The sequence below is a fragment of the Pezoporus wallicus genome, unplaced genomic scaffold (assembly GCF_028554395.1).
Source record: "Pezoporus wallicus isolate ANWC-B61680 ecotype Strahan unplaced genomic scaffold, APGP_CSIRO_Pwel_v1 contig_3568, whole genome shotgun sequence".
NCBI lineage: Eukaryota > Metazoa > Chordata > Aves > Psittaciformes > Psittacidae > Pezoporus > Pezoporus wallicus.
Window position 1 is genome coordinate 2,737,631 of NW_026637826.1, and position 25,406 is coordinate 2,763,036.

General features: G+C 56.3%; 1 protein-coding gene across 2 annotated transcripts; it reads right to left on the reverse strand.

Annotated features, from left to right (window-relative positions):
• Window positions 1-1,449: 1,449 nt before the first annotated feature.
• TWF2 (twinfilin actin binding protein 2) lies at window positions 1,450-25,381 on the reverse strand. 2 transcript variants are annotated; one of them, XM_057407792.1, is made up of 9 exons: window positions 25,216-25,381; window positions 14,931-15,008; window positions 10,807-10,985; window positions 9,186-9,281; window positions 8,485-8,589; window positions 3,459-3,584; window positions 3,220-3,370; window positions 2,722-2,843; window positions 1,450-2,549 (listed from the first exon to the last, which is right to left on the reverse strand). In XM_057407792.1, the coding sequence occupies exons 1-9, from the start codon at window positions 25,238-25,240 to the stop codon at window positions 2,382-2,384; spliced, it is 1,050 nt and encodes a 349-aa protein (XP_057263775.1). In that variant the 5' UTR covers window positions 25,241-25,381; the 3' UTR covers window positions 1,450-2,381. The 2 variants fall into 2 exon arrangements, with proteins under 2 accessions (XP_057263775.1, XP_057263776.1); XM_057407793.1 differs by having other exon boundaries at window positions 14,931-15,091.
• Window positions 25,382-25,406: the final 25 nt, after the last annotated feature.

Genomic DNA, 25,406 nt, shown 5'->3' on the forward strand with positions numbered 1-25,406 from the left:
CGCAGCCGTGTGCAGTAGTCCTGGGGCACGAGGGGGGGTTCCCCTGGGAACAGCAGCACGGGCAGGGGATGGGGGCGGTGGGGTGGGGACATGGGGACACCCCTCGCTTCCTGCCGGTCTTTGGGCACGTTTAAACACTACGGAGCACAGGAGGGGAGCAGGCTCGGAAGGGGCCGGTGAATGAGCTTTGTCGGACGGCTCCGGCCGCGCCAGCCCAGGGGGAGCTCGTCCGCGCTGAGGCTGCTCCATGCATAGCAGCATCTGCCCTCCTCATCCTCCTCTGCGCCCAAAGGAGACTCATTTGCGGGTGGTTCTTTATCTTCATTAAACCTTTGTTGTCGGTGGTTTACTTTGGGGTTTTGCTGGCTCTGGGTTCTGTTTTTAACGTATTACAGCTGGCTTCCCAAGCTCTCCAGCTCCTCATCCTGGGCACGGAGAGTAAAGACAAGACGTGGTGCAGCCCCGAGCCGGTGCAAACCCCACTGGTCTCATGGCAAGAGCCCATTCAAGGCCTGGGCTGTGCCAGTGCAGGACACAGGGAGAATTTGTGCTGGGAAATCTGCCCATAATAAATAACAAGAATAAAGGTTATATCCTAATTGCAGCAGAGCTCCTCTGAGCAGAGCTGGGAAGCAGCAGTTTTGGTGGCTCCATCACAGGCTGGGACATGCTACCCTGCTTCTCCATCAGGACCTGCTGCTGGGAAATTCAGACCCCGCAGCCCAGCAGGAGTTACAGGACAGAGCCCACTGCCTTCCCAGCTCTTCTCTTGGCTCAGCATCCTCCTTTCTCTCCTACCTCCACCAGGCAGGAATTCGCCCCATCCAAGAGAACAACAAGCACTGCAGCCTAGCAAAATCATTACCATCCATTAAACAAAGGGAAGCTGGGCTGAGCAGGGGGGCTGAGCAGGGATGCCGAGCAGGGACGCCATCTCCCACAGCTGGCTCTAGCTCTGGCCATCGCTGGACGGGTCCAGCATTAAACCTCTGGCAGACATTAAAGGGTCGTGTCCCGGCTCCCTGGATTAAAGTGTAAATGTCCCTGGGGTGCCGGCGAGGGCTGGACGCGGCCACAGAAGGAAGGCCACGATGGCGGCTGGCTCCCAGCTAGCTGTGTCCGAGCGGTTTGCTCTGCAGCCCCAGCGGCTGCTCCGTGCCGGGCCTGGGGACCGCAGGGGCCTCCAAAGAACATCCGACTGTTTTAAAAATACTTTATTCGTTAGAAAATAGAGCGGTCAGTACAGAGTGCTCTGCGCCCAGCTCCACCCCACCGCCGAGCCAACGGCAGCGCCGCAGCAGGAGAGCGGAGGGCAGGTCCCACCGCCCCCGGCTCCGTGTGCCCGGGGAGGCGGGCGGCTCCCGAGCCCTCGCCGGTACCCAGCGGCAAGGTGCTCCCCTCCTCCAGCCCCTCAGCAAAGCCCAGCTCGCAGCCCCAGGCTTGGGGGCTGTCCTCAGGGGGGCACGCAGGGGTGGTCACGCTTCCCCACACGAGGATTTGGGGTAACCCATGTGATTTTTAACATGGGGCTGCCTCAGAGCAGAGCCAGCAGCAAACCCAGTGACAGCGGGAGCTGGGGCACATGGAGGGGGGGACCAGGGCTTGGGGTACCCCTGGCTCCCATCCTGAGCAGGGATGGGGCTGAGTCAGGGCTGTAACGGCTCCCACTGAGGGGAAAAGCCTTACTGGGGGGAGTCAAAAAGGGGATGCAAACATCACCCAAAGGCAGTGACCTTTCTCCTGTGTCAGGCAGAGCTCCAGCCTTGGGGAAGACCCTCCACCTCTTGCTGGCTGGGTTCCCCCAGGACGAACTCCTGCCAGCAAAGCCCACCCCATGGGGAGGGGTCCTGCCCGCACCCTGAGGGGGTGCAGGATCACTCCAGACCCGGACAGGGGGGCTGTGCACACTGAGAGCAGGACAGGGCAGCAAAACCTGGGGGCTGGGGGAGCAGGGAAAGAAGCATTTTCTCTTTTCAAACAGGAATCCCCAGCGCCAGCCCCTTCCCTTTGCATAGAGCAGCCTGCAGGCAAGCACGTCCTTCAATCACGCAGGGAACACCGAGAGCAGCAGCTGTGACCCGGGGGGGGGGGGGACAGGAGCAAGGCTGGGGGACACGGCCCTGCTGCTCCCATCCTCCACTGGCAGCCCTGGGGCTTGATAAGGACATGGGGAAAAGAAACACCAACACCCCTGAACCCTCCCCATCACTCTGCCCCAGGTGCAAGAAGCCATCCTGATGTTGAGAAAAGGAATGAAACAGGAAAAAAGAAAGGGAAGAAAAACCTAGGCTGAGACGGAGGGAAAGACCCCCCGGTCAGCGGAGGGGAAGCTGGGCAGCGCTGCGGGGATGCTGTCCGTTCACCACCCGCTCCTGCGGGATCTAACTGTCCTCGCCGTTCTCTCCCGGCCCCTTGATCAGCCGCTTCTGTCCCCGCTTCCCCACGGGCCCCTTGGGCTTGGCGAAGGCCTGCTTGAAGGCGTGCTGCTTGGGGTGCACCTCCTCGTAGAGGAACTCCGCCGTCAGCTCGGCTCCATCGTCGATCTCAATCTGTGCCCAGGAGTGGGGGTTAGCAGCTCCCCGGGGCCTTGACACCCACTTGTGGGGCACTCGAAGCCCCCCTGAGCCTGGCAGTGGGGCTGGACCAAGGCTGCAGCAGGGTGCCTTGCAGATGCCCAGCACAGGGCTCTGCTCCGTCACCTCTGGGTGGGCTCACACTTACCTTCTTGGCTATCTCCAGGCAAAACTCTTGCTCCACAGTGTCCAGCAACCGGCTCTTGCAGCTGGAGTAGAGCATGCGCTCCTTGATGCTGCATTTGTACCCAGGCATGGAGTAGATAAAGACTGCAAAAGAGAGCAGGGCTCATACCCCTGTCTGAGATCGTGGCTAGGGAGCACTAGGCAGCTGCATCCCACCCCGATCATGGCTTTCCCGGCCCTGAGGGTCCCAGTTTACTCAGTGACAGAAGGTGAGCCATCCCATCCATCAACCCTCCCCAGTGCCATGACCACAGCACCCAGAGCGCCCTGCAGCATGCATGGCAGCACCAGAGGGCTTGCCAGCACCCACCACAGGAGGATGGCAACTGGTAACCAACTCAAGGCCCCCTGCCACACCATCCCTATCCCCATCCTTGCTTGCTCCCCGTGAGCGATGGTCCAGGGAGAGCAGGGCCCAGCGCAGGTTCTAACCAGCCATTGCCAGTGCCGAGGCACTCACCGACAGACTCCAGGTAGTCTCCCTCGTGCGAGTGCTTGTACAGGAAGAAATGGTAGCGAGCCGAGTCCTGGGGGACCCTCTTGGGCAGGTCAGCGATCTCCGTGGGGCTTGTGTGCACCAGGTCAATGGTCTCCCGCTCCAGATCCAGCTTCTGGTGGACAGAGGGGATGGGGGAGCGGACGGGAGTGAGTGGTGGCAGCATGAGGCAGGGCAGTGGAGAAGCTGCGTGAGGGACCTACCAGCTGGATGTAGTTGATCTTCTTCTGCTTGAGCGCCTGGATGGCTTGCTGAGCATCCGACTGCAAGGGGAAGGCCAGGCCCTGCAGGGTCTGGTGCTTGCTCTCCACACTGATCTCAGTCTTCACCTGGGGATGGAGACCACCCAAGCGTCAGGGAGAGAGCAGCAAGGGGTGCACAAGGGACAGAGAGGAAAACCGGCCAGTCCTGCAGCAAAAGGCTTCTCATCCGAGGAGCTGCCTGACACCCAGCGCGAGGGCATTAAACAACCAGAAGTCAGCCAAGCTCAGGGTGCTGATGTTTGTCACCGCACCGCTGCTCTGGGAGATCACCCATCCCCAGCCATGCACCCCGCACCCCATCACTTCACTGCAGCAAAAACCAGCTCAAAACCAACATTTCCCAGTGAGCCCCTGGTAGGGATGCTGTGTCCAACACTGGTATGTGTCCACCTCTGACCACAACCTGCAGATGATAGGGAAAGCCCTGAAATCACAGTGCTCGGCTGCATGGGTCCCTGGCAGTGAGGAGGGCAAGCCCCTCCTCGGCAGGTTTAACTGCAGCAGACAATCATTGCCTCCTGTGCTGGAGCTGGGGAATTGTAGATCCACACCTTGGAAAGATCCCAGCCACCGTCCTCCCCGCAACCCCTGCCAGGCAGAGGCTGCTGCTCCTACCCCAAGCAAACACCCTAGTCCAGGAGGCCAAACCCCACTTCAAAGAGGGAAGGGAATGAGATTGTGGAGACATCGCATCGCTCCGGGTGCCTCCACCCAGCTCCAGCGGGGTCCCTGCCCGGGACTGCAGTGTGCCGTGGGCCGGCAGTGGGGAAGGGGGGTAGGACGCGGCAGGCGCGGCATTACCTCCTCGGGGCCGGGGTACTCTACCAGCGATGGGCAGCAGCAGCAGCCCCCCACCATCTGCCACAGAATACAGGGAGACGGCGTCACCCCGACAGCGGAGGACCCCAGCCCACCTCAAGACCCCCCCAGGTAAAGAGTCCAGCAGCGCTAACCCAGGTGCTCTGCAGTGAGCATGGGTCCCTTTCCATGGGGATCAGTTTGGGGGATTTTGGATAAAGACAGTCCAGCCTCTTCTATTACACTTTTTCTTCTTTTCCCTCCCCCTGACAAAGGAAGAAAAATCAAGGCATGCCAAGAGAAACACAGAAATTTCAGCTCACAACTCAGAACCAGCTGGGCAGTGCCAAAGCGGATTTTGACACAAGGCTGCCTTTCGTTACAGCAGCCCTTTGGGTACCCACACCCCAGGGAGATGACGGACCAGGTGCCCGGAGCAGAACATGCAGAAGAACACCTCCAGGAGAAGGACAAAAAGGGCATCAAGCGGGCAGAGCAGCCTACCATCTCGGTGCTGGAGTCCTGGGAACAGGAATCCTGCGAGCGTGGGGAGAGCAGACACACTGTCAACAGCACCCCGCGCAGGGATGGAGCGGGTCTCGTGTGGAACGAGAAGGGGTGGGGGACACACGGGCATGCCAGGGGGATGGAGGTGTACCCTGGCTCTGCTGGAGGCCAGGGAAGGATTTGTCCTGGCAGAGCAGGCAGTGACAGCAGCAAAAAATGACAGGGCAGACATCAGCACTGGGCAGGAGCAGGACAGAGCCCTGGGCCCCGGCAGCCCCACATGCAGCACCTCCACTGACATTCCCATGCCTGTGCCCCATCTCCTCCCAACCAGGGTGGCCCTAAGCCAGGGTCTGGAGGAGGTCCCGCAGTCGCAGCAATAGATTTTGGGCCATCTTCTGCAGAACAACATATACTAAAGCTCTGGAGGGCGGAAAATGCCCAAGCCTCCATCCGTGCCAAGCGTCGCGGAGGATGAACAGGGTGTGATTGCGCAGCTCTTGGGAAACAATTGCTCAATGGTTATGCAGTGCCAGGAGGTCCGGCTGACCCCCAAGCTCTGCTCTCCTACCATGACCCCCAGCTGCCGTGGCAGCAGCAAGGGCCCGAGGGCAAGCACGTAGGGGTTCAGAGGATACAGACAAGTTCTCCTGGTCCCACCCTGTGGAGAGGTGCAGTGCAAGGACATCACTACTGCCAACACCTCCAGATCCTCATGTTTCTCCTCTAAAACAAAAAAGGGGCTGGGAGGGTTATAGCGGATCTGGAAAGACCTCAAGCTGTAACACGAATCACGCAGAAGTCCGAGAATCCCAAGATGTGGAAACTTGTCCTAGCAACACCAGCTCCCCCCATACTGCTGTAGTACCTATTCCTTCCCTTTCCAAAACCATGAAGAACTGGCTCACGGAAACACAGGGCACAGCCCAGGAAGCATGCATGGGACAGCTGAGCCCATGCCTCATCCCAGCCGTGGCCTCGTTGGCAGCAGGAGGGATATTTATCTCCTTTTCTTTAGGTTAACTTTTGTCCTGCTCTCTCCTCATTGCTGGCATGGTGCTGACCTTGGCTCTAACGACCATTTCTATCTCATAATGAAACCTTCATGGGGGGGTTCTAGCAAAGCCTCTGCTCTACCCACCCACCAACACCGAGTCGTATGAATTACACCCCCTTACATGCTGCAGTGGCACGGCCACCTCTTAATTCTCCTGCCTCATCCCCCAGCTCCAAAGCCACCTTCCTCTCCTCCGCTGGCTCCCCTGCATGATTCTGAGCCTGTGATGCTTCTAGAAAGACTTCCCACTCATGGTGTTAAGGGAGATCAATGCCAAATTCAAAGCCACTTCTTAGCCCACAGTCAGCTGACAACTTCCAGCTCAGTAAAGCTGGCAATGCATTTTCCAGCTATTTAAAATACATGCATGCATACATACATACACACACACATACTTACAGCAAATGGCAGGGTTTTGTGAGCTCCCACCCAGCGAGCAAGCAGGAGGGTAGCTCACAACATTGCCTCTGCCCATGCAGTCCTCAAACCAAAGGAGAAGCTTGGCTCATGCAGCCTAAAACCTGCTTTACCAAAGGCTGAGCACCCTCCCAGGTGAGGTGCAAACCCGAGTCCTTCCTATATCAGTGTAAAAAGTAGCTCTGCCAGCGCTGAAGCTGCTGCCATGCAGCCGTCGCCTCCCTGCTCCTGCTCTATTACTGCTCTTCCCCTCACACCTCTTCTCCCCGCTCAGCTGGTGGTTGAGGAGGATCCCAAGGGAGCCTCTGCCAGCCTAGAAACTCAGCCACCTTCACGGGGAAGGATGCAGACCTGGTCAGCATCTCAGAGGGTTGAGCATCAACAGCATTAGAGGAGAGCAGGTCCGCACCACCACCAGCAGCTCCAGGTGAGGGGCACAGCAAAGCTCGTGTGAGCTGGTGGCTTTTAAAGACACAATGTCCCTTATGTCACTTTCCAAATCCTAACAGACTGGTTGAACCCAGGGGGATGTGAAGGGTCCTGAACTGCCAGCGGGGGCATGGGCAGATATGTGGAAGTGCTGTGGTCAGGGCTTGCATGGGGGCTGCCAGCCCTCACTGCTGGCTCCCACGCCCTGGGTCTGCTCCTCCAAATGAAACTGCAACGTGCACATGAGTGCAAGGGCCTCACAGCCTATGCACAATGTAGAAGCACCCTGTAAGCCTGCAGGCAGTGAGCAGGCTGGGGGCACTGCTGCAGTGAGCAGGGTGCTACAGGCTGAGAGCTCCTCCCATACAGCTGCCTTGCATGGCTCCAGGAACTCACTTGAAGCTGCACTCACCCAAAGCCATGAGTTTCCCCTGGGGAGGTGAGCATGGCACTGATCTCCCATCACCTCCTGCTCTGTGCTGCCCCTGCACCAACACAAAGACCCTTTAGTGCAGCCACTGCTCAGCTGCTTCCCACCTTTGGATCCACAGGCAGAAAAACATCCATTTTTCTCTCTGGTGTTGACTGATCTCTGTGGCCCAATGAAACCAAATGGTAGCAGCACCTTTACCCGGCTGCTGCATCTCATCTCACAAAGGCAAGAGTGGGAGGCAGAGCATGGCAGATCAACCAAGAAACAAGCACCATGACCACTTACCTGGGCCGTATGACCCTGCAAGACACAGCCAACTACTTAATCCTGCAGCAGTGCCCAGCCAAGGCAATGGCACAGATGCCCAAAGATGCCAAACAAGCTGCAGAGCCACCATCAGCATCTGTCTCTTCTCCAAGCACAGGCACCAGACTGGATCCTCCAGCACAAATCAATCCCCTCCTGGCTGGCAGCTGGGATATCTATGCTAAGACCCACTCAGTGAAGACCACTCCTTGGTAGTATCTCCCAAACACCCCTCAAGTGACCACCGATGAGCCCCACAGCCCCAGCACAGGCGGAAGAGTGAGGGATGCTCCTCTAGAGAGGAAGCCTTTCCACAGCACCTAAGTGAAATCCTCCTACCCCAACAAATACTGCTTCTGGGTGGTTTTCCCAACCAGTGAGCAGGATCCCTTTCCCTGCCTCATGTTTCACAGCACCACAGATGTTGGCACAAGTGCCATGAGATGCCACTGGGGAGACAATGCTGTTACAGCCTTATTTGCCGCCAACCCTACCCCATGCCACTTCCACATCATTTTCCAGTGCATAAGCCCCCATATTTAGCTAAGAGCTGTATTTCTTGTGACAGCATCCCTCATTTTTATAGCCACAGAGGAAGAGTATGGGAAAGGATGCCGTGCAGCCCAAAGATAAGTCTGAATTCTTCCTGCCTCCCCCATGACTTCAAACTCAGCTCTGGCTTTTGCCCCAGTACCTAGAGGTTAGAAACCGCTGCCTGCTTTCAGCCTCAAACCATCTTCTGAGTGCCACTTACGGTGAGCAAGACAGAGCCCTGAGCTCAAGTCCTAGCAAGTGTAAAAAAAAAGCCAGTCTCTAAATTCCTCTTTACGCCACCAATTTGGCTGTGAGGATGCTCGGTCCACTCAGCAGGGGCAGGAATGGGTTAAACCGCAGAGGTGCAAGAGAGCGCAGTACAAATGAGCCACTCTGGGGTGCTCAGATGCTTGCTCCCTGCATCCCACATCCCTGTGTGCTCTGAGGGTCTCAGGCTCCTTCTCCCTGGGCCGGCAGACACCCACCTCATTGATGCGGATCTGCTGGAGCTCCTGCTCGGCTGCGGTCAGCGGGGCTGGGGCAGAGCAGGACGACACATGCTTCTGGTAACCGCTCAGGGACACGTCCTCCTGCAGGCAGAGGGACAGGGACGGGGGAGTGTCAGGGGTGGTTATTGCTGCCGGGCTGGATGCGTGCCCAGCCTTGAGGCTGCATCTGAGCAGCCCAGTGCCTCCTGGGCTCTCTCCTTACCAGGACGATCAACCCGAGGATGCCTTCATGCAAACCCCACGCTTTAAATTTAATTTAAACAGTGCCCACGACCACCCATGCCCATGCAGACCACCCTGCCCCTTCCCAGACACCCATGGCTGTGTCAGAGGAGAAGGAGAAGGCTCCCGCCAAGGCAGCCGAATAAAGCTCTCACTGCTGAAGTGACACCGCCACCCCCTGGCGCTTCTCTTCCCACTCAGCATAAAGCTCAGGATCTCCTAGAAGCCTTCCTCCCACCTCTTCCATGGTCTCCATCACGGACCACAGCCGTGCAGGCAGGACAAAGCAGTAAAAGCCACCCAGGAGACTAAAACAGGGTGGGGGACAAACCTTGGAGCTGTTCCCCTGCCAAAATAACAGCATCCACGTTCCACCCGGCTTTGGCACCAAGCCTGGAGTAGGCTGCCAAAGCTCAGCGCTGAGCCCAAAAGGCTGCCAGGAACCACCACCATACCTTCACCGTTCCAAACATCTCATCCTTTATGTGCCCCCCGCCAAACTCCTTCTTCACCGTCGCTCTGGTGGCAGCGTACAGCATCTTCAGCCGGACCTGCGCAGGGAGGGAGGTGCGCAGCGTGGTCAGAGGAGCATGACGGGACCACAGAGCAGCACCTCCCCACAAGACAGAGCCGTCCCACCACCGGCTCTGTAAAGCTCAGCCCCTCCTGGAACAACCACCCGGTTTCTAGCTCAGGCTGACTTCTACTGCAGCACCTCCAGGCCAGGAGCAGCCAGGAAAACCCACCAGCGCCGTTTGCTGCACTGCTGGTGCACAGCGCAGCGCCGCCAAGACTGCCCAGAATCCACCCGTTCATTCTGTGCTTTGCTTCCCATCCCGGAGCTCCAGCACATCATTTCTTGCCTGCACTCGGGCAAATACCACCAGAGTCACCTGAAAGTGACTTTTGCCTTTTGGCACTTTACATTGTTCTGTAAAACTCAGGGAAGAATTCTGGCTCCTTGGTGCACCGTCCTTCTGCAAATAAGACTCTCCACAGTTTGTTGAGAGATGCATATTAAAATATGTGTTATTATGTACACGTGTATATGTATATGTACATGTACACGCAGGTGTGTATCACACATGAAACTATATTATCATAATTGTATATGTGTGCATATAATAATATCTGTATGTTAGATATATCACAACAAATTGCAATCTTTTCTATATATGTGTGTTATAATATAGAAAATAATACATAACAACATATAGTTGTTATGTCTATATCAAATATATTTTTATATATATGACAAATGTATATATTAACTTGACAATATAGATCATATAAAATACATACAATATATAGGTTATAAAATACATACAATATATAGGTATGTGTGAATGTGTATATATAAATACATATACATACATATATGACAAGCACACATTAATACAGCAATAAATATTGATCCCACTGAAAGCCCATTATGGAGATGTGCTCAAGAGGACTGTGTTTTATAAGCCAGTGCTGCCATCCTCTAAACCAGCCTCCATCCAACCAGCCCTTTGGTGCCTGCTCTCCAACACCATCTCCAGCCCCACAAGGCACCCAGCAGGGGTCAATGCTGGCCCAGCCACGCACAGCTCCAAGGGAACCAGCCTGCCTGGCCCTTTTTAAGGCTGATTTTGGAGCCGAGCCCAGAGCCAAGCCAGCAGCCACTGTGTGTCAGCCCTCACGTGGAGCAGGGCCAGGCTGGACACGAAGCCAGGCAACTCACTGCCAGCACCAGCTCTTCCCTCTGTTGCTTCTGGCCAGAGCCATGGTGGGACGTCTCCATCCCAGCCCTGTGGTCCACTCTGCTTCCCCCTCCACATCCCAGTCCCTCCACCTCCTCACACAGCTCTGCAAAGGGAACAGAGACACAGTCCCAGTGTATCTTACTGTGTCTTAAAGACTTCGCCCATCCCAAAGCAGTTTCCACTTCTTAACCTGGCGCGGTGATGGAGAGTGTGAACAATCTTCCTAAGCCCCAGTGCAAAGTCAGCCTGGCCAGCATCTCCTCCACCCTCCACCTCCCAGGGCACACCCGTGTCCCCAAGCTGCGGTGTCACGGTGCGGTGCGGTGCTCACCGGGGAGCTGTCGGGGGACCAGGAGATGAAAAGCCACTCGTAGCCCTGGGCATTCTGGCTGTCCAGGCGGTACAGCACGTAGCACGGCTGCTGCTCGTCCAGCAAGGGCAGCACGAAGGCATCGTAGTCAGCATCCCAGCGCCGGGACAGCTCTCTGTGGGCCCCCAGCACAAGCTGTTCTGGAGAGATGGAAAAGGTGGCGTTAGGTGGAAGCAAGGCTCACCTTGCAGGACCATGTGGTGCCTCGTCTAAGAGCTCACTGCAGCTCCAGCACAGACGCCAGCGCTGTCCTGCCGAAAACCAAATGATGATCTCGAGCCATGTGCAGGACTGTACATCCCCAGGGAGGACCCCAGGAGATGCCACTGGGGCTGTGGCTGCTGTGGAGGGGCTGGTTTTCTGCCAGTATCCCACTGCCTCCTGCCAACCATCTCCTCCCCTCCCATGCTCCTCATCATTGAGGTCTCCTCTCTGGAGACCATCCATAGCCTCCTTCTGTCCTGCTCCCTCCAGCCATCCCTCCTTGCTCATGGGAGAAGGCAAGATCCCCTCCATCTCACCTGGACAAGCTCCGGGGGCACTAGAATACCTCATCAGGGACATGAGGAAACACCTAGATTTGGGGTGTTAAGGAAAATAAAGGTCCCATAGCAAAGGCCAGGACAATGAGCCAAAGCTGCTCTCACTGAATTCCCCGTAACAGAGGGGTGAAAATCAGAGCTGACACCCAAAGCCCTTGTTTGTGAGGACCAGGACTGTCCCAGAGACCCCAGTCTGTGGAGGGACCATGCTGCCAGGAGAGCCCCAGCTTCTGCAAGTGACCTACATACTTCACACACGTGGTAGCAGCTCAGGTATCTGGAGGGGCATTTTTCCAGCTGCTACGCAAGCACTGGTGGGGGTCGGAGCCCCACGAGCCAGGCAATGCTCAGCTGGGATTTAAACCCTGGTGCAGGCACCCTACGAACATGAACCCCCCCTTGCGAAGGTCAAACCAAGCTTTGGGGTGGCTGGATGGAAAATGATGGTGCTGGAGATGATCAGCGCTGGCTGCTGGAAAACAGCCTGTATCTTTATTCCATTTTTAGATGTAGGAATGTCTCTGGGGGGAGATGTTTGGACTCAGAATAAGATGGAGAAAAGCCTGGAGGTGCCAAAGCAAAACGAATCGGTTGGGGCCTTGGACAGTTGGCACTTGAGGGGATGCTCAGCCTGGCATGCACCCTGCCTGGACCTCTGCCCCGCTGCCCATTGGGAGCCAGAGAACCCCTGGCCAGGGACTCCCTCCCCTAACCCATCCAGCTCAGCAGCTCCGAATCCCATGGCAGGAAAGCTTTGAAGGAAAACAGCTGAAGAATAAAGAGTCTGGGATGAATTGCTCTTTCCATCCAAGCAGGGCATTCCCCTGCCCACAGCAGCGCAGCCCTTCCCTGCCCAATGCCATGGAAACTGCCATCACACACTGAACCCGTAATTATTTGCACACAAAAGCACATGCTACCAGTAGAGTAAGGACAAGGACAGCAGAAAAAAGGTGCTGAAAACACTTTACCTTCAGCAAAATTACCTGTTTTGAGAAAGAGAAGTATAAATCCCTCAATGTACCCCTAAACTAAAGCCTTGTAATCAGATCTGTGCATCGCTAAGACCTGGAATCCTAAAAAGACCACAAGGAATTTCATCTGGCCAAATTCATGGGCAGTTGACGGGTGTCTCCATCTGCCAAACATCCCAACACCTCACCCAAAAGGCAATCGTGCCAAGTCACTCCGGGCTATTCCCAGGCTGCTTCCCCCGGGCTGGAGGAGCCACGTACTCCCCTTGCCTGCCACTGGGCTCTCTGCAGTTCTGCTCATCCCATTTAGGGCCAGATTTTCCTCCTTGGGAAGCACTGGGAAAGGGAAACACAGAGCAGCCACCCTTGGGCAAAGCATCACTGTCAGCACGGGCTGTTTCAGGCTCCACTTTTGCAGGGCACTGCTGCTGGACAAAGTGCAGCTGGAAGCACGTTTCTGGCCCTCGAGGTACCCCCAGCACTCACTGCAGGCAGGCTGCCTGGCTCTGAAGCGCCCCTACACCTAAAACCATGCTGGACCACAAGCTGCTTTCACACCAGAAAACCATTGCTGACCCTTGGTGCACATCCTCATCCCTACCACTCCTCCTTCCAACCTCAGCTTCTTCCAGCAGGTCCCTAAAGACAATATCAAAGAGTTCCCAAAGGGCTGCTCAGCCATAGCTGCTGTCCTGGGGCCCCAGACACAGAGCATCTGCCACAAGGCTCCTTGCACCATCTTCCTGTCCTTCCATCCACCGACGCCTGCTCCACAATGCCCCAAGACAAACAGGGCACAAGGTCCCCTGAAAGCCATCGAGCAGAGCTAGAGGTCCCTCTTCCACATCCCCTGCACAGGCAGAGCAGCTGGTTCATCCTCCCCACACACCCGGGGACACATCCCACCCAGGGTCTGCTTGCTCAATTCTGCCCAGCCAGCCCCGACATCTGCCTGGCCATTTACTACTGCTCAAAGGTCCTTCTCTGGTGGGTAGCAGCAGGCTGATGGCCCCCGTGCTACAGAAAGGTGGTGGCCAGAGGCCAAGCACCTCGTTCCAAGTGATGCGGGCAGGCAGACGGGAGCTCTGTGTGCCAGGCTGGTGGGACCACGGCCACGGTGTCCCCAGCAGGCCAAGCCCTTCAGCACAGAGGTGCTCCCACCTCTCCTCCTTCCACCTGCTGCCCACAGAGGCCTCGGGCTCCGCTGCATTTCAGAAGCTTCTGCAGACACCCAAGCTCCTCCAGCACCGCCCACGGCTGGTGCAGGCCAGAGGAAAGGAGCCGGCAGGGTGGGAGAGGCACACTGTGAAGCACAAAGCACTGCCAAGTGACGTTGGTCCATGCAGCACGATGATGCCACATTGGACAGATAAAGACATCCCATTCAGCCTGAGTGGAGATGGCGGGACGTGGTTTCAACTGAAAGTAAAAAGTCTCCCTTGCTGACATTGCTGGCCACAACCCAAAGTCAGTGGCACAAGCTCTAGGACCCCAAGGCCAGGCTCAGGGGCATTTGTGACTTCTCTTAACACAAACCCAATTCCTACTTCTTAAAAGAAAGGGAGCCAAGAAAGCAAAAACGTTGTTGAAGATGCTCAGAGAAACAACGTAGACATCACATCCTAACACATGGAGACCTCGCCGGGGCAAACCCAACACCACTGAACTCTGCACTGGCCCTGCTGACGCGCCCCATACATTTCAATGTATGGGCCTTTGTAGCCCCTCCAAGGCCAGCACGGGTTCCTAATGACTGTGTCCACCTCGATGTCCTGATGGCTGACCCGAGGGAGGTGATGACAGCAGCTTGGCAGGACATTAACGTCCCTGCTGCCTTGAGAAACAAGTCATTCATATGCAATTGTATGAGGCTGAGGTGATGGAAAACCTACACCACGGAGGCTCCCTGCTGGGATGTTCAATCAGTGCTTTGCTCCACTTGTTTGTTTGATAGATGTAGAGGCCACCCAAAGGCATGGGACAAACACGGGCAGACTGATGCCAGCAAACTCGGCTAGGGGCAGTCCCATGCATGAGAGCAGAGGCTGGGACAGGATGGGTTTCCGAGTGTAGCATCCCTTGTGGGATGCAATCCGGGTCCCATGCTGAGCCCCACACCAAGAAGCACCCCCTCACCCATCCCTGCCCCGAGCATCCCCTTGCCTGGCAAGGGACACCATGTCCAAGGAGGAAGATGCCGCCTATCACCCCTGAGCAAGGTCCCATGCCACCCACCACGCTTGCACAGCTCCCGCAACACAAGCAGCAATACATGCAGCAGCAAAAGTCCCCCAGAGCCCACCCAGCACCAATCCCAGATGCCAGCAAAGCTGCTGCTCCCCAGCCTGGAGCCACCCCAGGGCTCCAATAGCTGCTGCTCACCAGCACACCCACATTTTGGGCTTGTATTTCAGGTCTGGGCTGCCACGTGCCAGGGAGCCCCAGCAGCGTTTTCCTTGGGGTTTCCAAAGAACCAAGCTGGCAGCACAGCGGTAAAGAGGAAAGGAGGAGAGACAGAGGTGAAACAGAACTGACACGGTGTAAATCAGAGCGCTTAAACCGCACTTACCGTCCTCAATGATGACCTTGATGAGCCGAACTGAACCGTTTCGGGCTTTAGCAAAAAAGTCCCTTAATTCCGTGGTGGCTGAAAGAACCAGAAACATGGTGATGAGATGTGGCAGTGGAAGCAGGCACTGGCTGCTTGGCACTGGCCGGGGGAGGGAGCACCTTGGAGGAGAGAGACTTAAAAATAGCTAAAAAAAATCTGTCTTGCCCCCAAAAAAGAGGTAATAAAAATAATAACAGAAAACCCAAACAGCTGGGGGCAAAGTGCTGCCTCTCCCCGAGGCGTCAGAGTTAAACAGCAGCTGGGAGCACATGTGACCCAGAGAACTTGATACTTGGCCTGCGTGAACATAATCACCCAAATTTAGACGATGGCTTGGCCGGCGCAGGCACGGAGAGCTCAAGTGACAAGTTTGCTCTCTTCACGAAGCGGTAAGGGTTGGACACGGAGGGTGGCTGGAAGATGTCCTGACAGGTTGCGACATCCTGGGCTTGTGACACGTGTCAGGGATGCTGCTCCTGAGGTGGCTGGGACGAGCGTGACTCCAGGCTGGAGGCACTGGTTTGAAACTGAGCCTCTACAGAAGGGAAAGGCAATGGTCCCAGGGTTCTGCTCCAGAGCTGGAAGCGCTTTGGTTGCAGAAGGTTTTTGGGGAGCCACCTTCTTCCTCATCCCCCCTCCCCGTGCACCAGGCACCAGCAACCAGCCTTTGGCATCCTACCAGGGATAACGGCGGGCAGTGGATGTTGAAGGGGCAGCCCATACCAGTGCTGGAGCCTTAATCTGCCCATCCTGAGCACATCACTGGTGCAGAGCTCCCGTCCCACCTGGACATGCTACCTGGGAAGGAAATGTCCAAGAGATGCAACTTGGAGGGGCACAGCCCCCCCAGCGAGGAGCATCTCCCAGGCTGGCTCCCCCCGAAAGCCCCTTTACATGCTTAAGTTCTTTCCTGATGTGGCTGCACAGTCAAGGGGTCCTGTGAGTTCGAAGCCACAGGCAGCTCTCTGCTTGTTAGAAACACTAAAGAAACCAGCGCTGCAAAGATTAGAGACCTGGGCAGAAGCCCCTCAGTCCACACTGGGATCTGCACTTGGAGTTGCCACCAGCAGCTCCCCGCTCCCAGCACTTTGCTGTGCTGCCTGTCCATTACTGACCACCGAGCTAGAGCTGCCCACAGCAGGAGGGAGCCCTGCACTGGTCCCTCGGAGCCTGACAGCACCCATGGTCAAGGCACTTTGCAAAGAAAGCCACCCCTACATCAGCTGAAAGGCGCTGGACAAGCCATCTCCTGCCACCAAGGGCTGTACCCGTTCTGCTTCAGCCCCACCAGCATGGGTACCACTCTTTGGCGAAGCCCCCCAGCATCACCTTCGGGGGAGCCTCGATGTTACCCATGCCCTGCCCAAGGGACACAGGGGCTGCTCTCCTCCCCTGCAGACGGCCCCCCAGCCCCCAGGGAGAAGGAGTGGGCACAGATTTGTCCCCACGCACAAACACTGATGATGATGCAGGCAGAGAGATGGGACAGAGGGATGCCCTGGGGAGCCCCCCAGGGAACTTCTGCCTGTCCCCCCAGTGACACATCTAAGACACATCTGCCCCACCACCAGCTCAAAGCCTGCCCTGAGCAGAGAGATGTCCAATGGCTTCCCCTCCCATAGAGAGAAGAGGCACAATGAGAAAGAGCTGCAGCCGATACCCTGCCAACAGCAGTGCTCCCATACAAGCCCAGAGATGCCATCCCAGGGGGAACGGGCACAAAGACACTCCAGTGAAGGCACATCAGTTGCTAATGGCATTTTAGGGGACACACAGAAGTTATTGCTGGCATAACCCCACCATGAGCAAACCATCCTTCTCCCTCCATCAGCATCGAGGCACATGGCTCTCCCTGTTCCCAGAGCAGACCTTCATCCTCTCCCAGTGCCGGCTGGGAGCTCACCCTGCTCCTGCTGTTGCCACCCAAAGATGCTCTGATATTTTTAGCCCCTTTCCCCATTGAGAGTGTCTGTTTCCTTCTGGCAGCATCTGTGGTTACTGCAAACAACACGAGGCGGAAGAGGAGGGAAAAAAAAGAGACATTTATACACCCAGAAAGCCTCATGCAGGAGACAAAAGCTCCTAATAAGCACCAAGCTTCACTGACTGCTATTACACTACCAAAATAGGAGAGAATAACATCAGTCATGGATGTTCCTACAGCACAAGCTTCGGAGGAGAAAGATGAACGTCCTGCAGTGCTAGCTGGCTGCAGATCCCTCCGGCCTGAGCCCATCCTTCCCAGAACACAAGGGGTCAGGAAAAGCAGGAGTCTGTGCAAATACAACCCCCCCCATGCCACCTGGAAATGCTAGGAATGAATGCCAAGAGGTACTGGGCTGACAGCAGGGATGACTGACAGTTGAGTGACTGACAAGTGACAGCCGAGCACTGGGACATGTGTAGGTACAAAGGGGCTTAAGGGGATGGGGAAAAGCACAGATGCTGCTGGAGAAGCTGAGTGCAGGATGGGAAATACTGCAAGGATACTGCCAAGGAGGGAGATGCTTTCCAGAGGACGCAGCAGCAAAGGTTTCAACAAAACCTCAGAGCAGGCTTCCAAGCTTTAATTCTGCTGAAATAAAGAAAAAATAATAACAAAAGAAAGCGTTCTGCTGAAATTAAAAACCAAAGTAATAAAAAAAGGCAATTTTCATTTAAATATAAAGATCACTGGGGTGTTTTTGATGTCCCCTTCTGTCTCCTGTGATACAGAGCCAAGAGCCAGTGAGCCAGCAAGGAGGGAGAGGAATAAGCCAGAGAGGGCTTTCAGCACGAGCTCAGCAACTGCTTCATTGGGCATGATTACGACTTAACTGGCACAGCAGACCTGATGAGCTGGCTCGCATGCCATATTAATACAGAATTAGATGGCCAGCTCTGGAAGACATGCAGGGAGAAGACCTTACCCTGAGATGGAGGCAGAGATACCAGTGGTATCTTGCTGCCAAGAAGTCTCCAGGACCCAACTCCGGGGCTGAAAAAGCCATGTGTGGGGAAACCATACAAATCAGGGAAAGGGAGGAGTGATGGGGCAAAGGACTGGGCGGGAACCCACACGTCCAACTCACCCTCTAGACATGGGTTCCTGGAAAATCCTGGAACAAGGCCAGAAACAAACCCAACTTGGGCTATAGCCAGCAGGGATCTACTATGGGCAAGTTGCATGAGATCAACCCAACTTCCTCCAGAAGACCCACAGACCTGTGGGCTTCAGGAGCCCCAGCTCAGCTTTTAAACACGTCTCCATGTGTCAGAAGCCAGTTTGGGAAACACGCTGGTGGTGAAGCTCTATGGCAGGGGCACAGAACCGCACGGATCATGGAGAGAAGGCTGAGGTTCTGAATGACTTCTTTGCCTCAGTCCTCACTGGCAAATGCTCTGACCACACCACCCAACACCTGGAAGGCAGATGCAGGGACTGTACGAATGAAGACCTTGGGCCCACTGTACAAGAGGATCTGGTTCGAGACCATCTTAAGAACCTGAACACACACAAGCCCATGGGACCTGATGAAATCCATCTGCGGGTCCTGAAGGAGCTGGCAAATAAAGTTGTGAAGCCGCTGGCCACCGTATTTGAGAAATCCTGGCAGTCAGGTGAAGTTCCCCATGACTGGAAAAAGGGAAATATAACCCCCATTTTCAAGAAGGGGAAAGTGGATGACCCGGGGAATTACAGAGCAGTCAGTCTCACCTCTGTGCCTGGCAGCATCTTGGAGCAGATTCTCCTGGCAGGCGTGCTAAGGCACATGAAAATCAACAAGGTGCTCGGTGACAGCCAGCATGGCTTCACTAGGGGGAAATCCTGCCTGACCAATTTGGTGGCCTTCTATGATGGACAGGGGTAGAGCAGTTGATGGCATCTACCTGGACTTGTGCAAAGCGTTCGACACTGTCCCACACGACACCCTTGTCTCTAAATTGGAGAGACATCAATTTGATGGATGGACCACTCGGTGGATAAAGAACTGGCTGGATGGCCGCACACAAAGAGTTGTGGTCAATGGCTCAGTGTCCAGCTGGAGACCAGTAACGAGTGGGGTCCCTCAGGGATCGGTGTTGGGACCAGTCTTGTTCAACATCTTTGTCACTGACATGGACAGTGGGATTGAGTGCGCCCTCAGCAAGTTTGCCGATGACACCGAGCTGTGTGGTTCGGTTGATAGCTGGAGGGAAGGAATGCCATCCAGAGGGACCTCGACACGCTTGTGAGGTGGGCTGATGCCAACCTCATGAGGTTTAACCATGCCAAGTGCAAGGTCCTACACCTGGGGTCAGAGGAATCCCAGGCCCAGCTACAGGTTGGGCAGAGAAGAGATTGAGAGCAGCCCAAGGAGAAGGACTTGGGGGTGTTGGTTGATGAGAAAATGAACATGAGCCGGCTTCAGTGTGCGCTTGCAGCCCAGAAACCAACCGTATCCTGGGCTGCGTCCAAAGGAGCGTGACCAGCAGGGCGAAGGAGGTGATCCTGCCCCTCTACTCTGCTCTTGTGAGACCTCACCTGGAGCATTGTGTGCAGTTCTGGTGTCCTCAACATAAAAAGGACATGGAACTGTTGGAACAGGTCCAGAGGAGGCCACGAGGATGCTCAGGGGCTGGAGCACCTCCTGTATGAAGACAGGGTGAGGAAGTTGGGGCTGTTCAGCCTGGAGAAGAGAAGCTGCGTGGAGACCTCATAGCAGCCTTCCAGTATCTGAAGGGGGCCTGTAGGGATGCTGGGGAGGGACTCCTCATTAGGGACTGTAATGATAGGACAAGGGGTAATGGGTTAAAACTTAAACAGGGGAAGTTTAGATTGGATCTAAGGAGGAAATTCTTTCCTGTGAGGGTGGTGAGGCACTGGAATGGGTTGCCCAGGGAAGTTGTGAATGCTCCATCCCTGGCAGTGTTCAAGGCCAGGTTGGACGAAGCCTTGAGTGAGATGGTTTAGTGTGAGGTGTCCCTGCCCATGGCAGGGGGGTTGGAACTGGATGATCTTAAGGTCCTTTCCAAGCCTAACTATTCTCTGATTCTTTGATCTCTCAGTGTAGGAGGTGCCAGAGGTTGGATCAAGCAAAGTCTCCTGGGGAGACCCAGGTGGTGGCTCCAGGTTTAGTCCACATTTCACTGAATACTTCTGGCACTGCAATAGCGGTTCCTGCAGCTCTGAGGAGGGAAGCTAGAGGAGACGGAAACGCGCCCTGGAGAATTCACCGTTCTCTTGGCAGGCTGGAGAAATGGGCTGGGAAAAAAAGAGATAGGGTGAAACTCAACAGGAAGCCAAGCACTGTGACCAGGAGAAGGACCAGCTGCAGCGACGCAGGGCAGGGTCCAGCAGCTACAGGCAGGAGAGGTGGGTCGCAAGCCGAGGTCAGGTTAATCGCTTCATGTTATTGCAGGCAAAGCCATTTGTGAAGGCGCAAACAAGAGCATAACCATGTTATTTGGTGCTGACAAGGCTGTGGGCACAGCACAAAAAACATGTCAAAGCTCAGCATCTGCAAGGAGCAAGGCGCAGGCTGGACAGCACGTATGCCACAAGGCGCAGTGCGCAGGAGCAACTGAAGGAACCAGGGCTGGTCAGCCCAGAGGAGAGCAGAAACAGCTTGTGCTTTTCTAGCCAGAAACATCAGGTCCCAAACTGGCACTTGGGGAATCTCCTGATGGGAGTGACCAAACCCCAGGAAGGACAACGTGCCCCCATCCCTGCCCTGGCAAACCTCCAGGGATGCTGCTGCTTGGAGGCAGGGTGAGCTCAGTGGCATCATGAGGAACCTTCTGGCCTTTCTACAAGGCACCCCAGCCACCAACCCTCCTGGTGGGCACCCGTGCCTCCTCATCCACCCTCCCATGACAGCCCCAAGATCGCCTCCAGCAGTCGTGCAGCACCTCTCTGTCTCCAACCTTTTGTAGGCTGCAGATGAGTTGTCCCCTATTCATGAGCCACCTGCCTTTAGCAGCCCACTAACAGCAGCCCACTAACAGCAGCCCACTAACCTCCCAGCCCAGCAGCTCTTGCCACCCGTTTGGGACGGAGGGCTGAGCAGAGCTGGCACCACGACATCCAGGGAGATCGTGGTTTGTCCAGTGGTGGCCTTTAGGTGGCTCTGACCACACAGGCAAGCTGCCAGAGAAGAGGAGCTCACGGTGAGAAGGCACACGCTTGCCTTAAAACACTGCGAGACGGAGCAGCTTGTGGGTACCACCCTGCCACAAAGCTGCTCCCAAAACCGAGCCTTTTTGCTGGTGTTTACAGCCCTGACAAGCTTATCTGAGTAGAGCCGGGCTGGAAGGAGGCTGGAGGGAGACAGAGGCACCACGCACTGGCAGCCGTAGCCACAGCAACGGGCTGGTCTCTCCGTAGGGATGTCAGGGTGCCTGCGGAGCCGCCTGCACAACCCAGGGAAGCACAGGAGATGGAAGTGAAAGCCCCACCGCCCCCCTGCACCTCTTCCTCCTCCATCCTCTCACTGACTTGTTGGGGGAACAACAGGTTTTCAGCTTATCTGACCCTCCCAATCCCCCCGCATCCCAACGACAGTACCCAGCTCCCAGATCAATAATGCATGCTCCCTGAAACAGATGCCTCTCTCAATACATTGAGTCACCTTGCACTCCCGACGGGAAACCCGAGCCTCTGGCCATCAATCTTTCATTCCCTGGACATAATCTTCAAGTTGATGCGACTCCAAGTGGCTGCTTCCCTTTCACTGTGCAGGGCACAGTGTGCCTGGGATGCAACAGGGAAACAGCCAAAAATCCAGCCACAAACCTGGGCAAAACTTGTCCAAGCTCCAGGGATGCTTGGCCAGACAGTAGTCAGGATGTTGATGGGTAAAACACAGTTACATCTGCACCTACAACTCTTTCCCTGTGCAAGCAGCTCTGCCCAGCTCATTCCAGGGCATCCAAGAAAGGGCACAACTACATCAGGCACAAAATAGCTGTTGCTGCTGCTAAAATTCCTCCTTTTCAATCTATCCCAGTGTAAGTCCGTCACGCAGCGCCTGCTCAACACGCCTGCTGCACAGAGCTTTTCTGCTGACGGCCCTGCCTGCCTGGTTTAAGCACTAAGAGGATTTTATTCCTCACCATGGAAAAAAGAAAAAAAAATATGTCCTTGCAGGAAACCTTTTCTCTGGGAAAAAGCTGCAGATGTCGGAATAAAACAGAAAGAGGAGGGAAGGAAAACGGCAAGAGAGGACACTGCAAAGCTTTTCTCCCAGTTTTCCGTGGGGCTGAGCGGTATCCTGCAGGATTTCATGCAGAAGACTCCCGGTGCATATAGAAAATCCTGCCCAATGACTTTCAGCCACCTGCCTGACACCAGCCTCATGCCTCTCAGTACTGGGGTTTCCACACACGTACCAGGGACCTGCCTCGTCTCCGCTTCGCCACCTCGGACTGGAACTACTCAGCCCTTCCATCACTCCAGGTTGCGCAGCATCCACCCTGTGGGCAGCATCAGTTGGATCCAGCTGGCAGCATGGCATCCTGGAGCAAAGCAGAGTGCCAGCACACACGGTCCTGCCTTGCCTGCAGGTTGCTGTTCCTTTCCTCTGCCAAGTAAAGGCACCACTGGCAGCACTGATTTGAGTGTCGGGAAGGACAGGGACACAGGGACAGACCCTGGCAGCGACCTCACTGCATTTACAGCCTCTTCGTGCACACTTTCTGAGGGAAGCCCTGGCCTAGTATCACCTTCCTAAGGTTTTAAACTCAAACAGTGAAAGCTGTCCCCATCTAATGCAAAAATTCTCACTGAATCCTCCCAGCCGTAGTCAAGAAGCAGATTTCCAGCCCCAAAAAGCCCACAGCAACCCTCGATAGCTTCCAGCTACCTCCCCAGCCCAGCAGTCTCCATGGCAGCCCTGTTTCCTCACCAGAACCTGAAAGGAAGCTGCCAGATACCTAAAAAGATAATAATTAACCTCTTGCCTCTCTGTGAAAGGCTCAGCCCTGATTAAACACCCCGAATCTGCAGCTGTTCACTGCCATTGCTCCCCCTCTCCGGGGACAACCCGCTTCTCCCCAGCAGCCGGCATGACTCGGTAGCATCGCAGCAGGGGGCTGCTCCGGGGGCTCCCCATAACCCCATCACCCTGCTCTCACTGATCTAGCACAGGGCCAACCTAAATCTCTCAGCAGCTTGGCCACAACCTCCCCTAAGCCAGCCGGCAGCAGGTTCGATCGTAATTCACCAGGAGCAAATGCCTTCCTGCAAATGTGGAGAAATGGGAATGCAAAACCACAAAGTGATGTGCACACAAAAATAACAAGGCCTCAGAAACCAGAAAGATGCAGAAAATCCCTCCTCCTCCTCGGCAAACAACAGATGTCAGCAGAGGGGATGAAAGCAGCAGCGGGATTTCTGTTCCTCACCCGGTATCAAATCTGCTCTCTGTCGAGCAGAGGAGTTTAATTTGATCACCGTGCCAGGGTGGGGAGGACTGAAATACTTCAACCCCCCCACCAGCATGGTTGCCTTAAAACCCAGAGCACCCCCAGGAGGGGCAGATTTGCATTCAGAAAGGAAACAGCCGCTTCCTGGAAGAGGGACCACGCAGCAGGACATGGAGGAGAGAACCCCAGAGCTCAGACAGCCAGAGATGCCCAAGACGCTGCGAGGACCAACACCCAACACAAGGTCTTCTTCATGACCACGGGAGGGTTTCGTGCCACCCCTGGGGGATCTGCTGCCGGGCAGAGCTGTTGGGTCTATCCCCACCCTGCACTGGGCGCAGCTCCCCAGGGGAAGTCAAAGCCTCTTCCCCTTTCCAGCAGAGCTGCTGATAGGGCACGTAATGTCCTCGGGCAACGACAACTCACTGCGACTCCCAGAGCGGGGTTTGCCTCGGTCGGTGGGCAACCAAGGTCGATGAAGGTCCTGCTCTCAGAGAGCAGCTCCTTGGCTTCGCTAAGCCAGAGCATCCCCAGCAGCCGTGGGGGTGCCAGAGAGGGCGGCATCAACCAGGCGCAGAGGGGAGCAACAGGCAGCAGTCCCCTGGGGTTCGGGTGGCGAGACAGGCCTTGCCTGCACCAAACCCCACCAGAGAGCTCTGCAGAGCTGGCGCACGGAGGTCAGGGGGGTGCATCCTGCTGGGCTCTTTTAACTGTAGCTTTTTTTACAGCGGGGAGCACATTCAGCTTCAGGGCCTCAGCTTAAACCAGCAGCAGCAAACCTGAGCCCAAAAGCTGTCAGCTACCGGCGCTCCCAGGCAAAGCAGGAGAAACATCTAAGTGCCTTCACGAACCACTTGTCAACTACGGCTCCTCCACAAGCACCTGGAAAGGAAGGATGCTTTCAACCATGCACTCAAGGAACAAGGATGCTCTTGCCACGTAGGAAGAGCAGCCACAAACCCCACACCCTTGTGTGAAGGTGCTGGCTGCGAGGAAGGGAGCCGCAAGGCCGATGTCCCAGCTCCCCTCCTGGGGCACACAGCAGTGCGAGACTGGCACGGAGCAGGGCTTCAGGGCCAGCTGCTCTCACATCCCTGCTCGCATATTGATTCGGTTACATAAATTATGCAGCACCTCTACTCCTGATTAATATCGTTAATTGAGTTGGCAGCGCGGCGCAGGAGGGAAATACCGTGCGGGCACAGTCACACACCGAACGCACCCATAAATGCAAAAGCTGCTGTCTGGGGGTGCTGGCCGGCCCTGTAGGGAGCGAGCAGAGAGAGCGGGGAGCTTCCCCCCGACACCACGGCAGCAGCCGGGCAGGAATTTCCCGAGGCTCTCTCTGCACCCCCGCCGGGAGCAGGCTCAGGGCCAGGGCCGGGGCCGAGCATCACCCCGTGGCGGGCAGATGCGGCCGGGGGCTGCGGCGGAGCAGCTCTGCGGGGGTTAAGGCGCTGCCGCAGCAGCAAGGCGCCCGTACCAGCGGTGTCACAGCGGTGTCCTGAGCATCAGCCCAGACAAAGGGTGAGGAGAGCCCCTCAAAGGCAGCAGCTCCGGGAGCCAGACCCCTCCTTCACCTTCCACCAGCACCCAAACGCTCTCAGCCTGGCTCTACGCCTCCCCCACCCCCTCCGGCTACTTGCAGGGAAACCTGCCGGCTCCTTCGGGAAGGTTCATCTTACCGCCCCCACCACCGGTACCGCGACACCGCCGCGCCGCGCCGGGGGATGCTCAAGGTGCCTCCCGATGGGGGTGCGCAGGAGCAGCCCGGCTCACGGAGAGCGGTCCGAGCCCTGCCGAGCCCACCCCGAGGGAAGGGGCGCGGGGACCCAGGAGCTCGGCGGGCGCCGCCTACCGTGGATGCCGGTCTGGTGAGTCATGGCTCGGCTCGGCTCGGCCCGGCCCCGCTCCGCTCCGCTCCGCTCCGTTCCGCTCCGGCTCCGCCGCGTCCCGGGCAGGAAACGGCTCCGCGGGCACCACGGCCGCTTCCGGAGCCTGGAGCCGCCGCCCGCACCGCGCTGCGCTGCCCTGCACCGCCTGCACCGC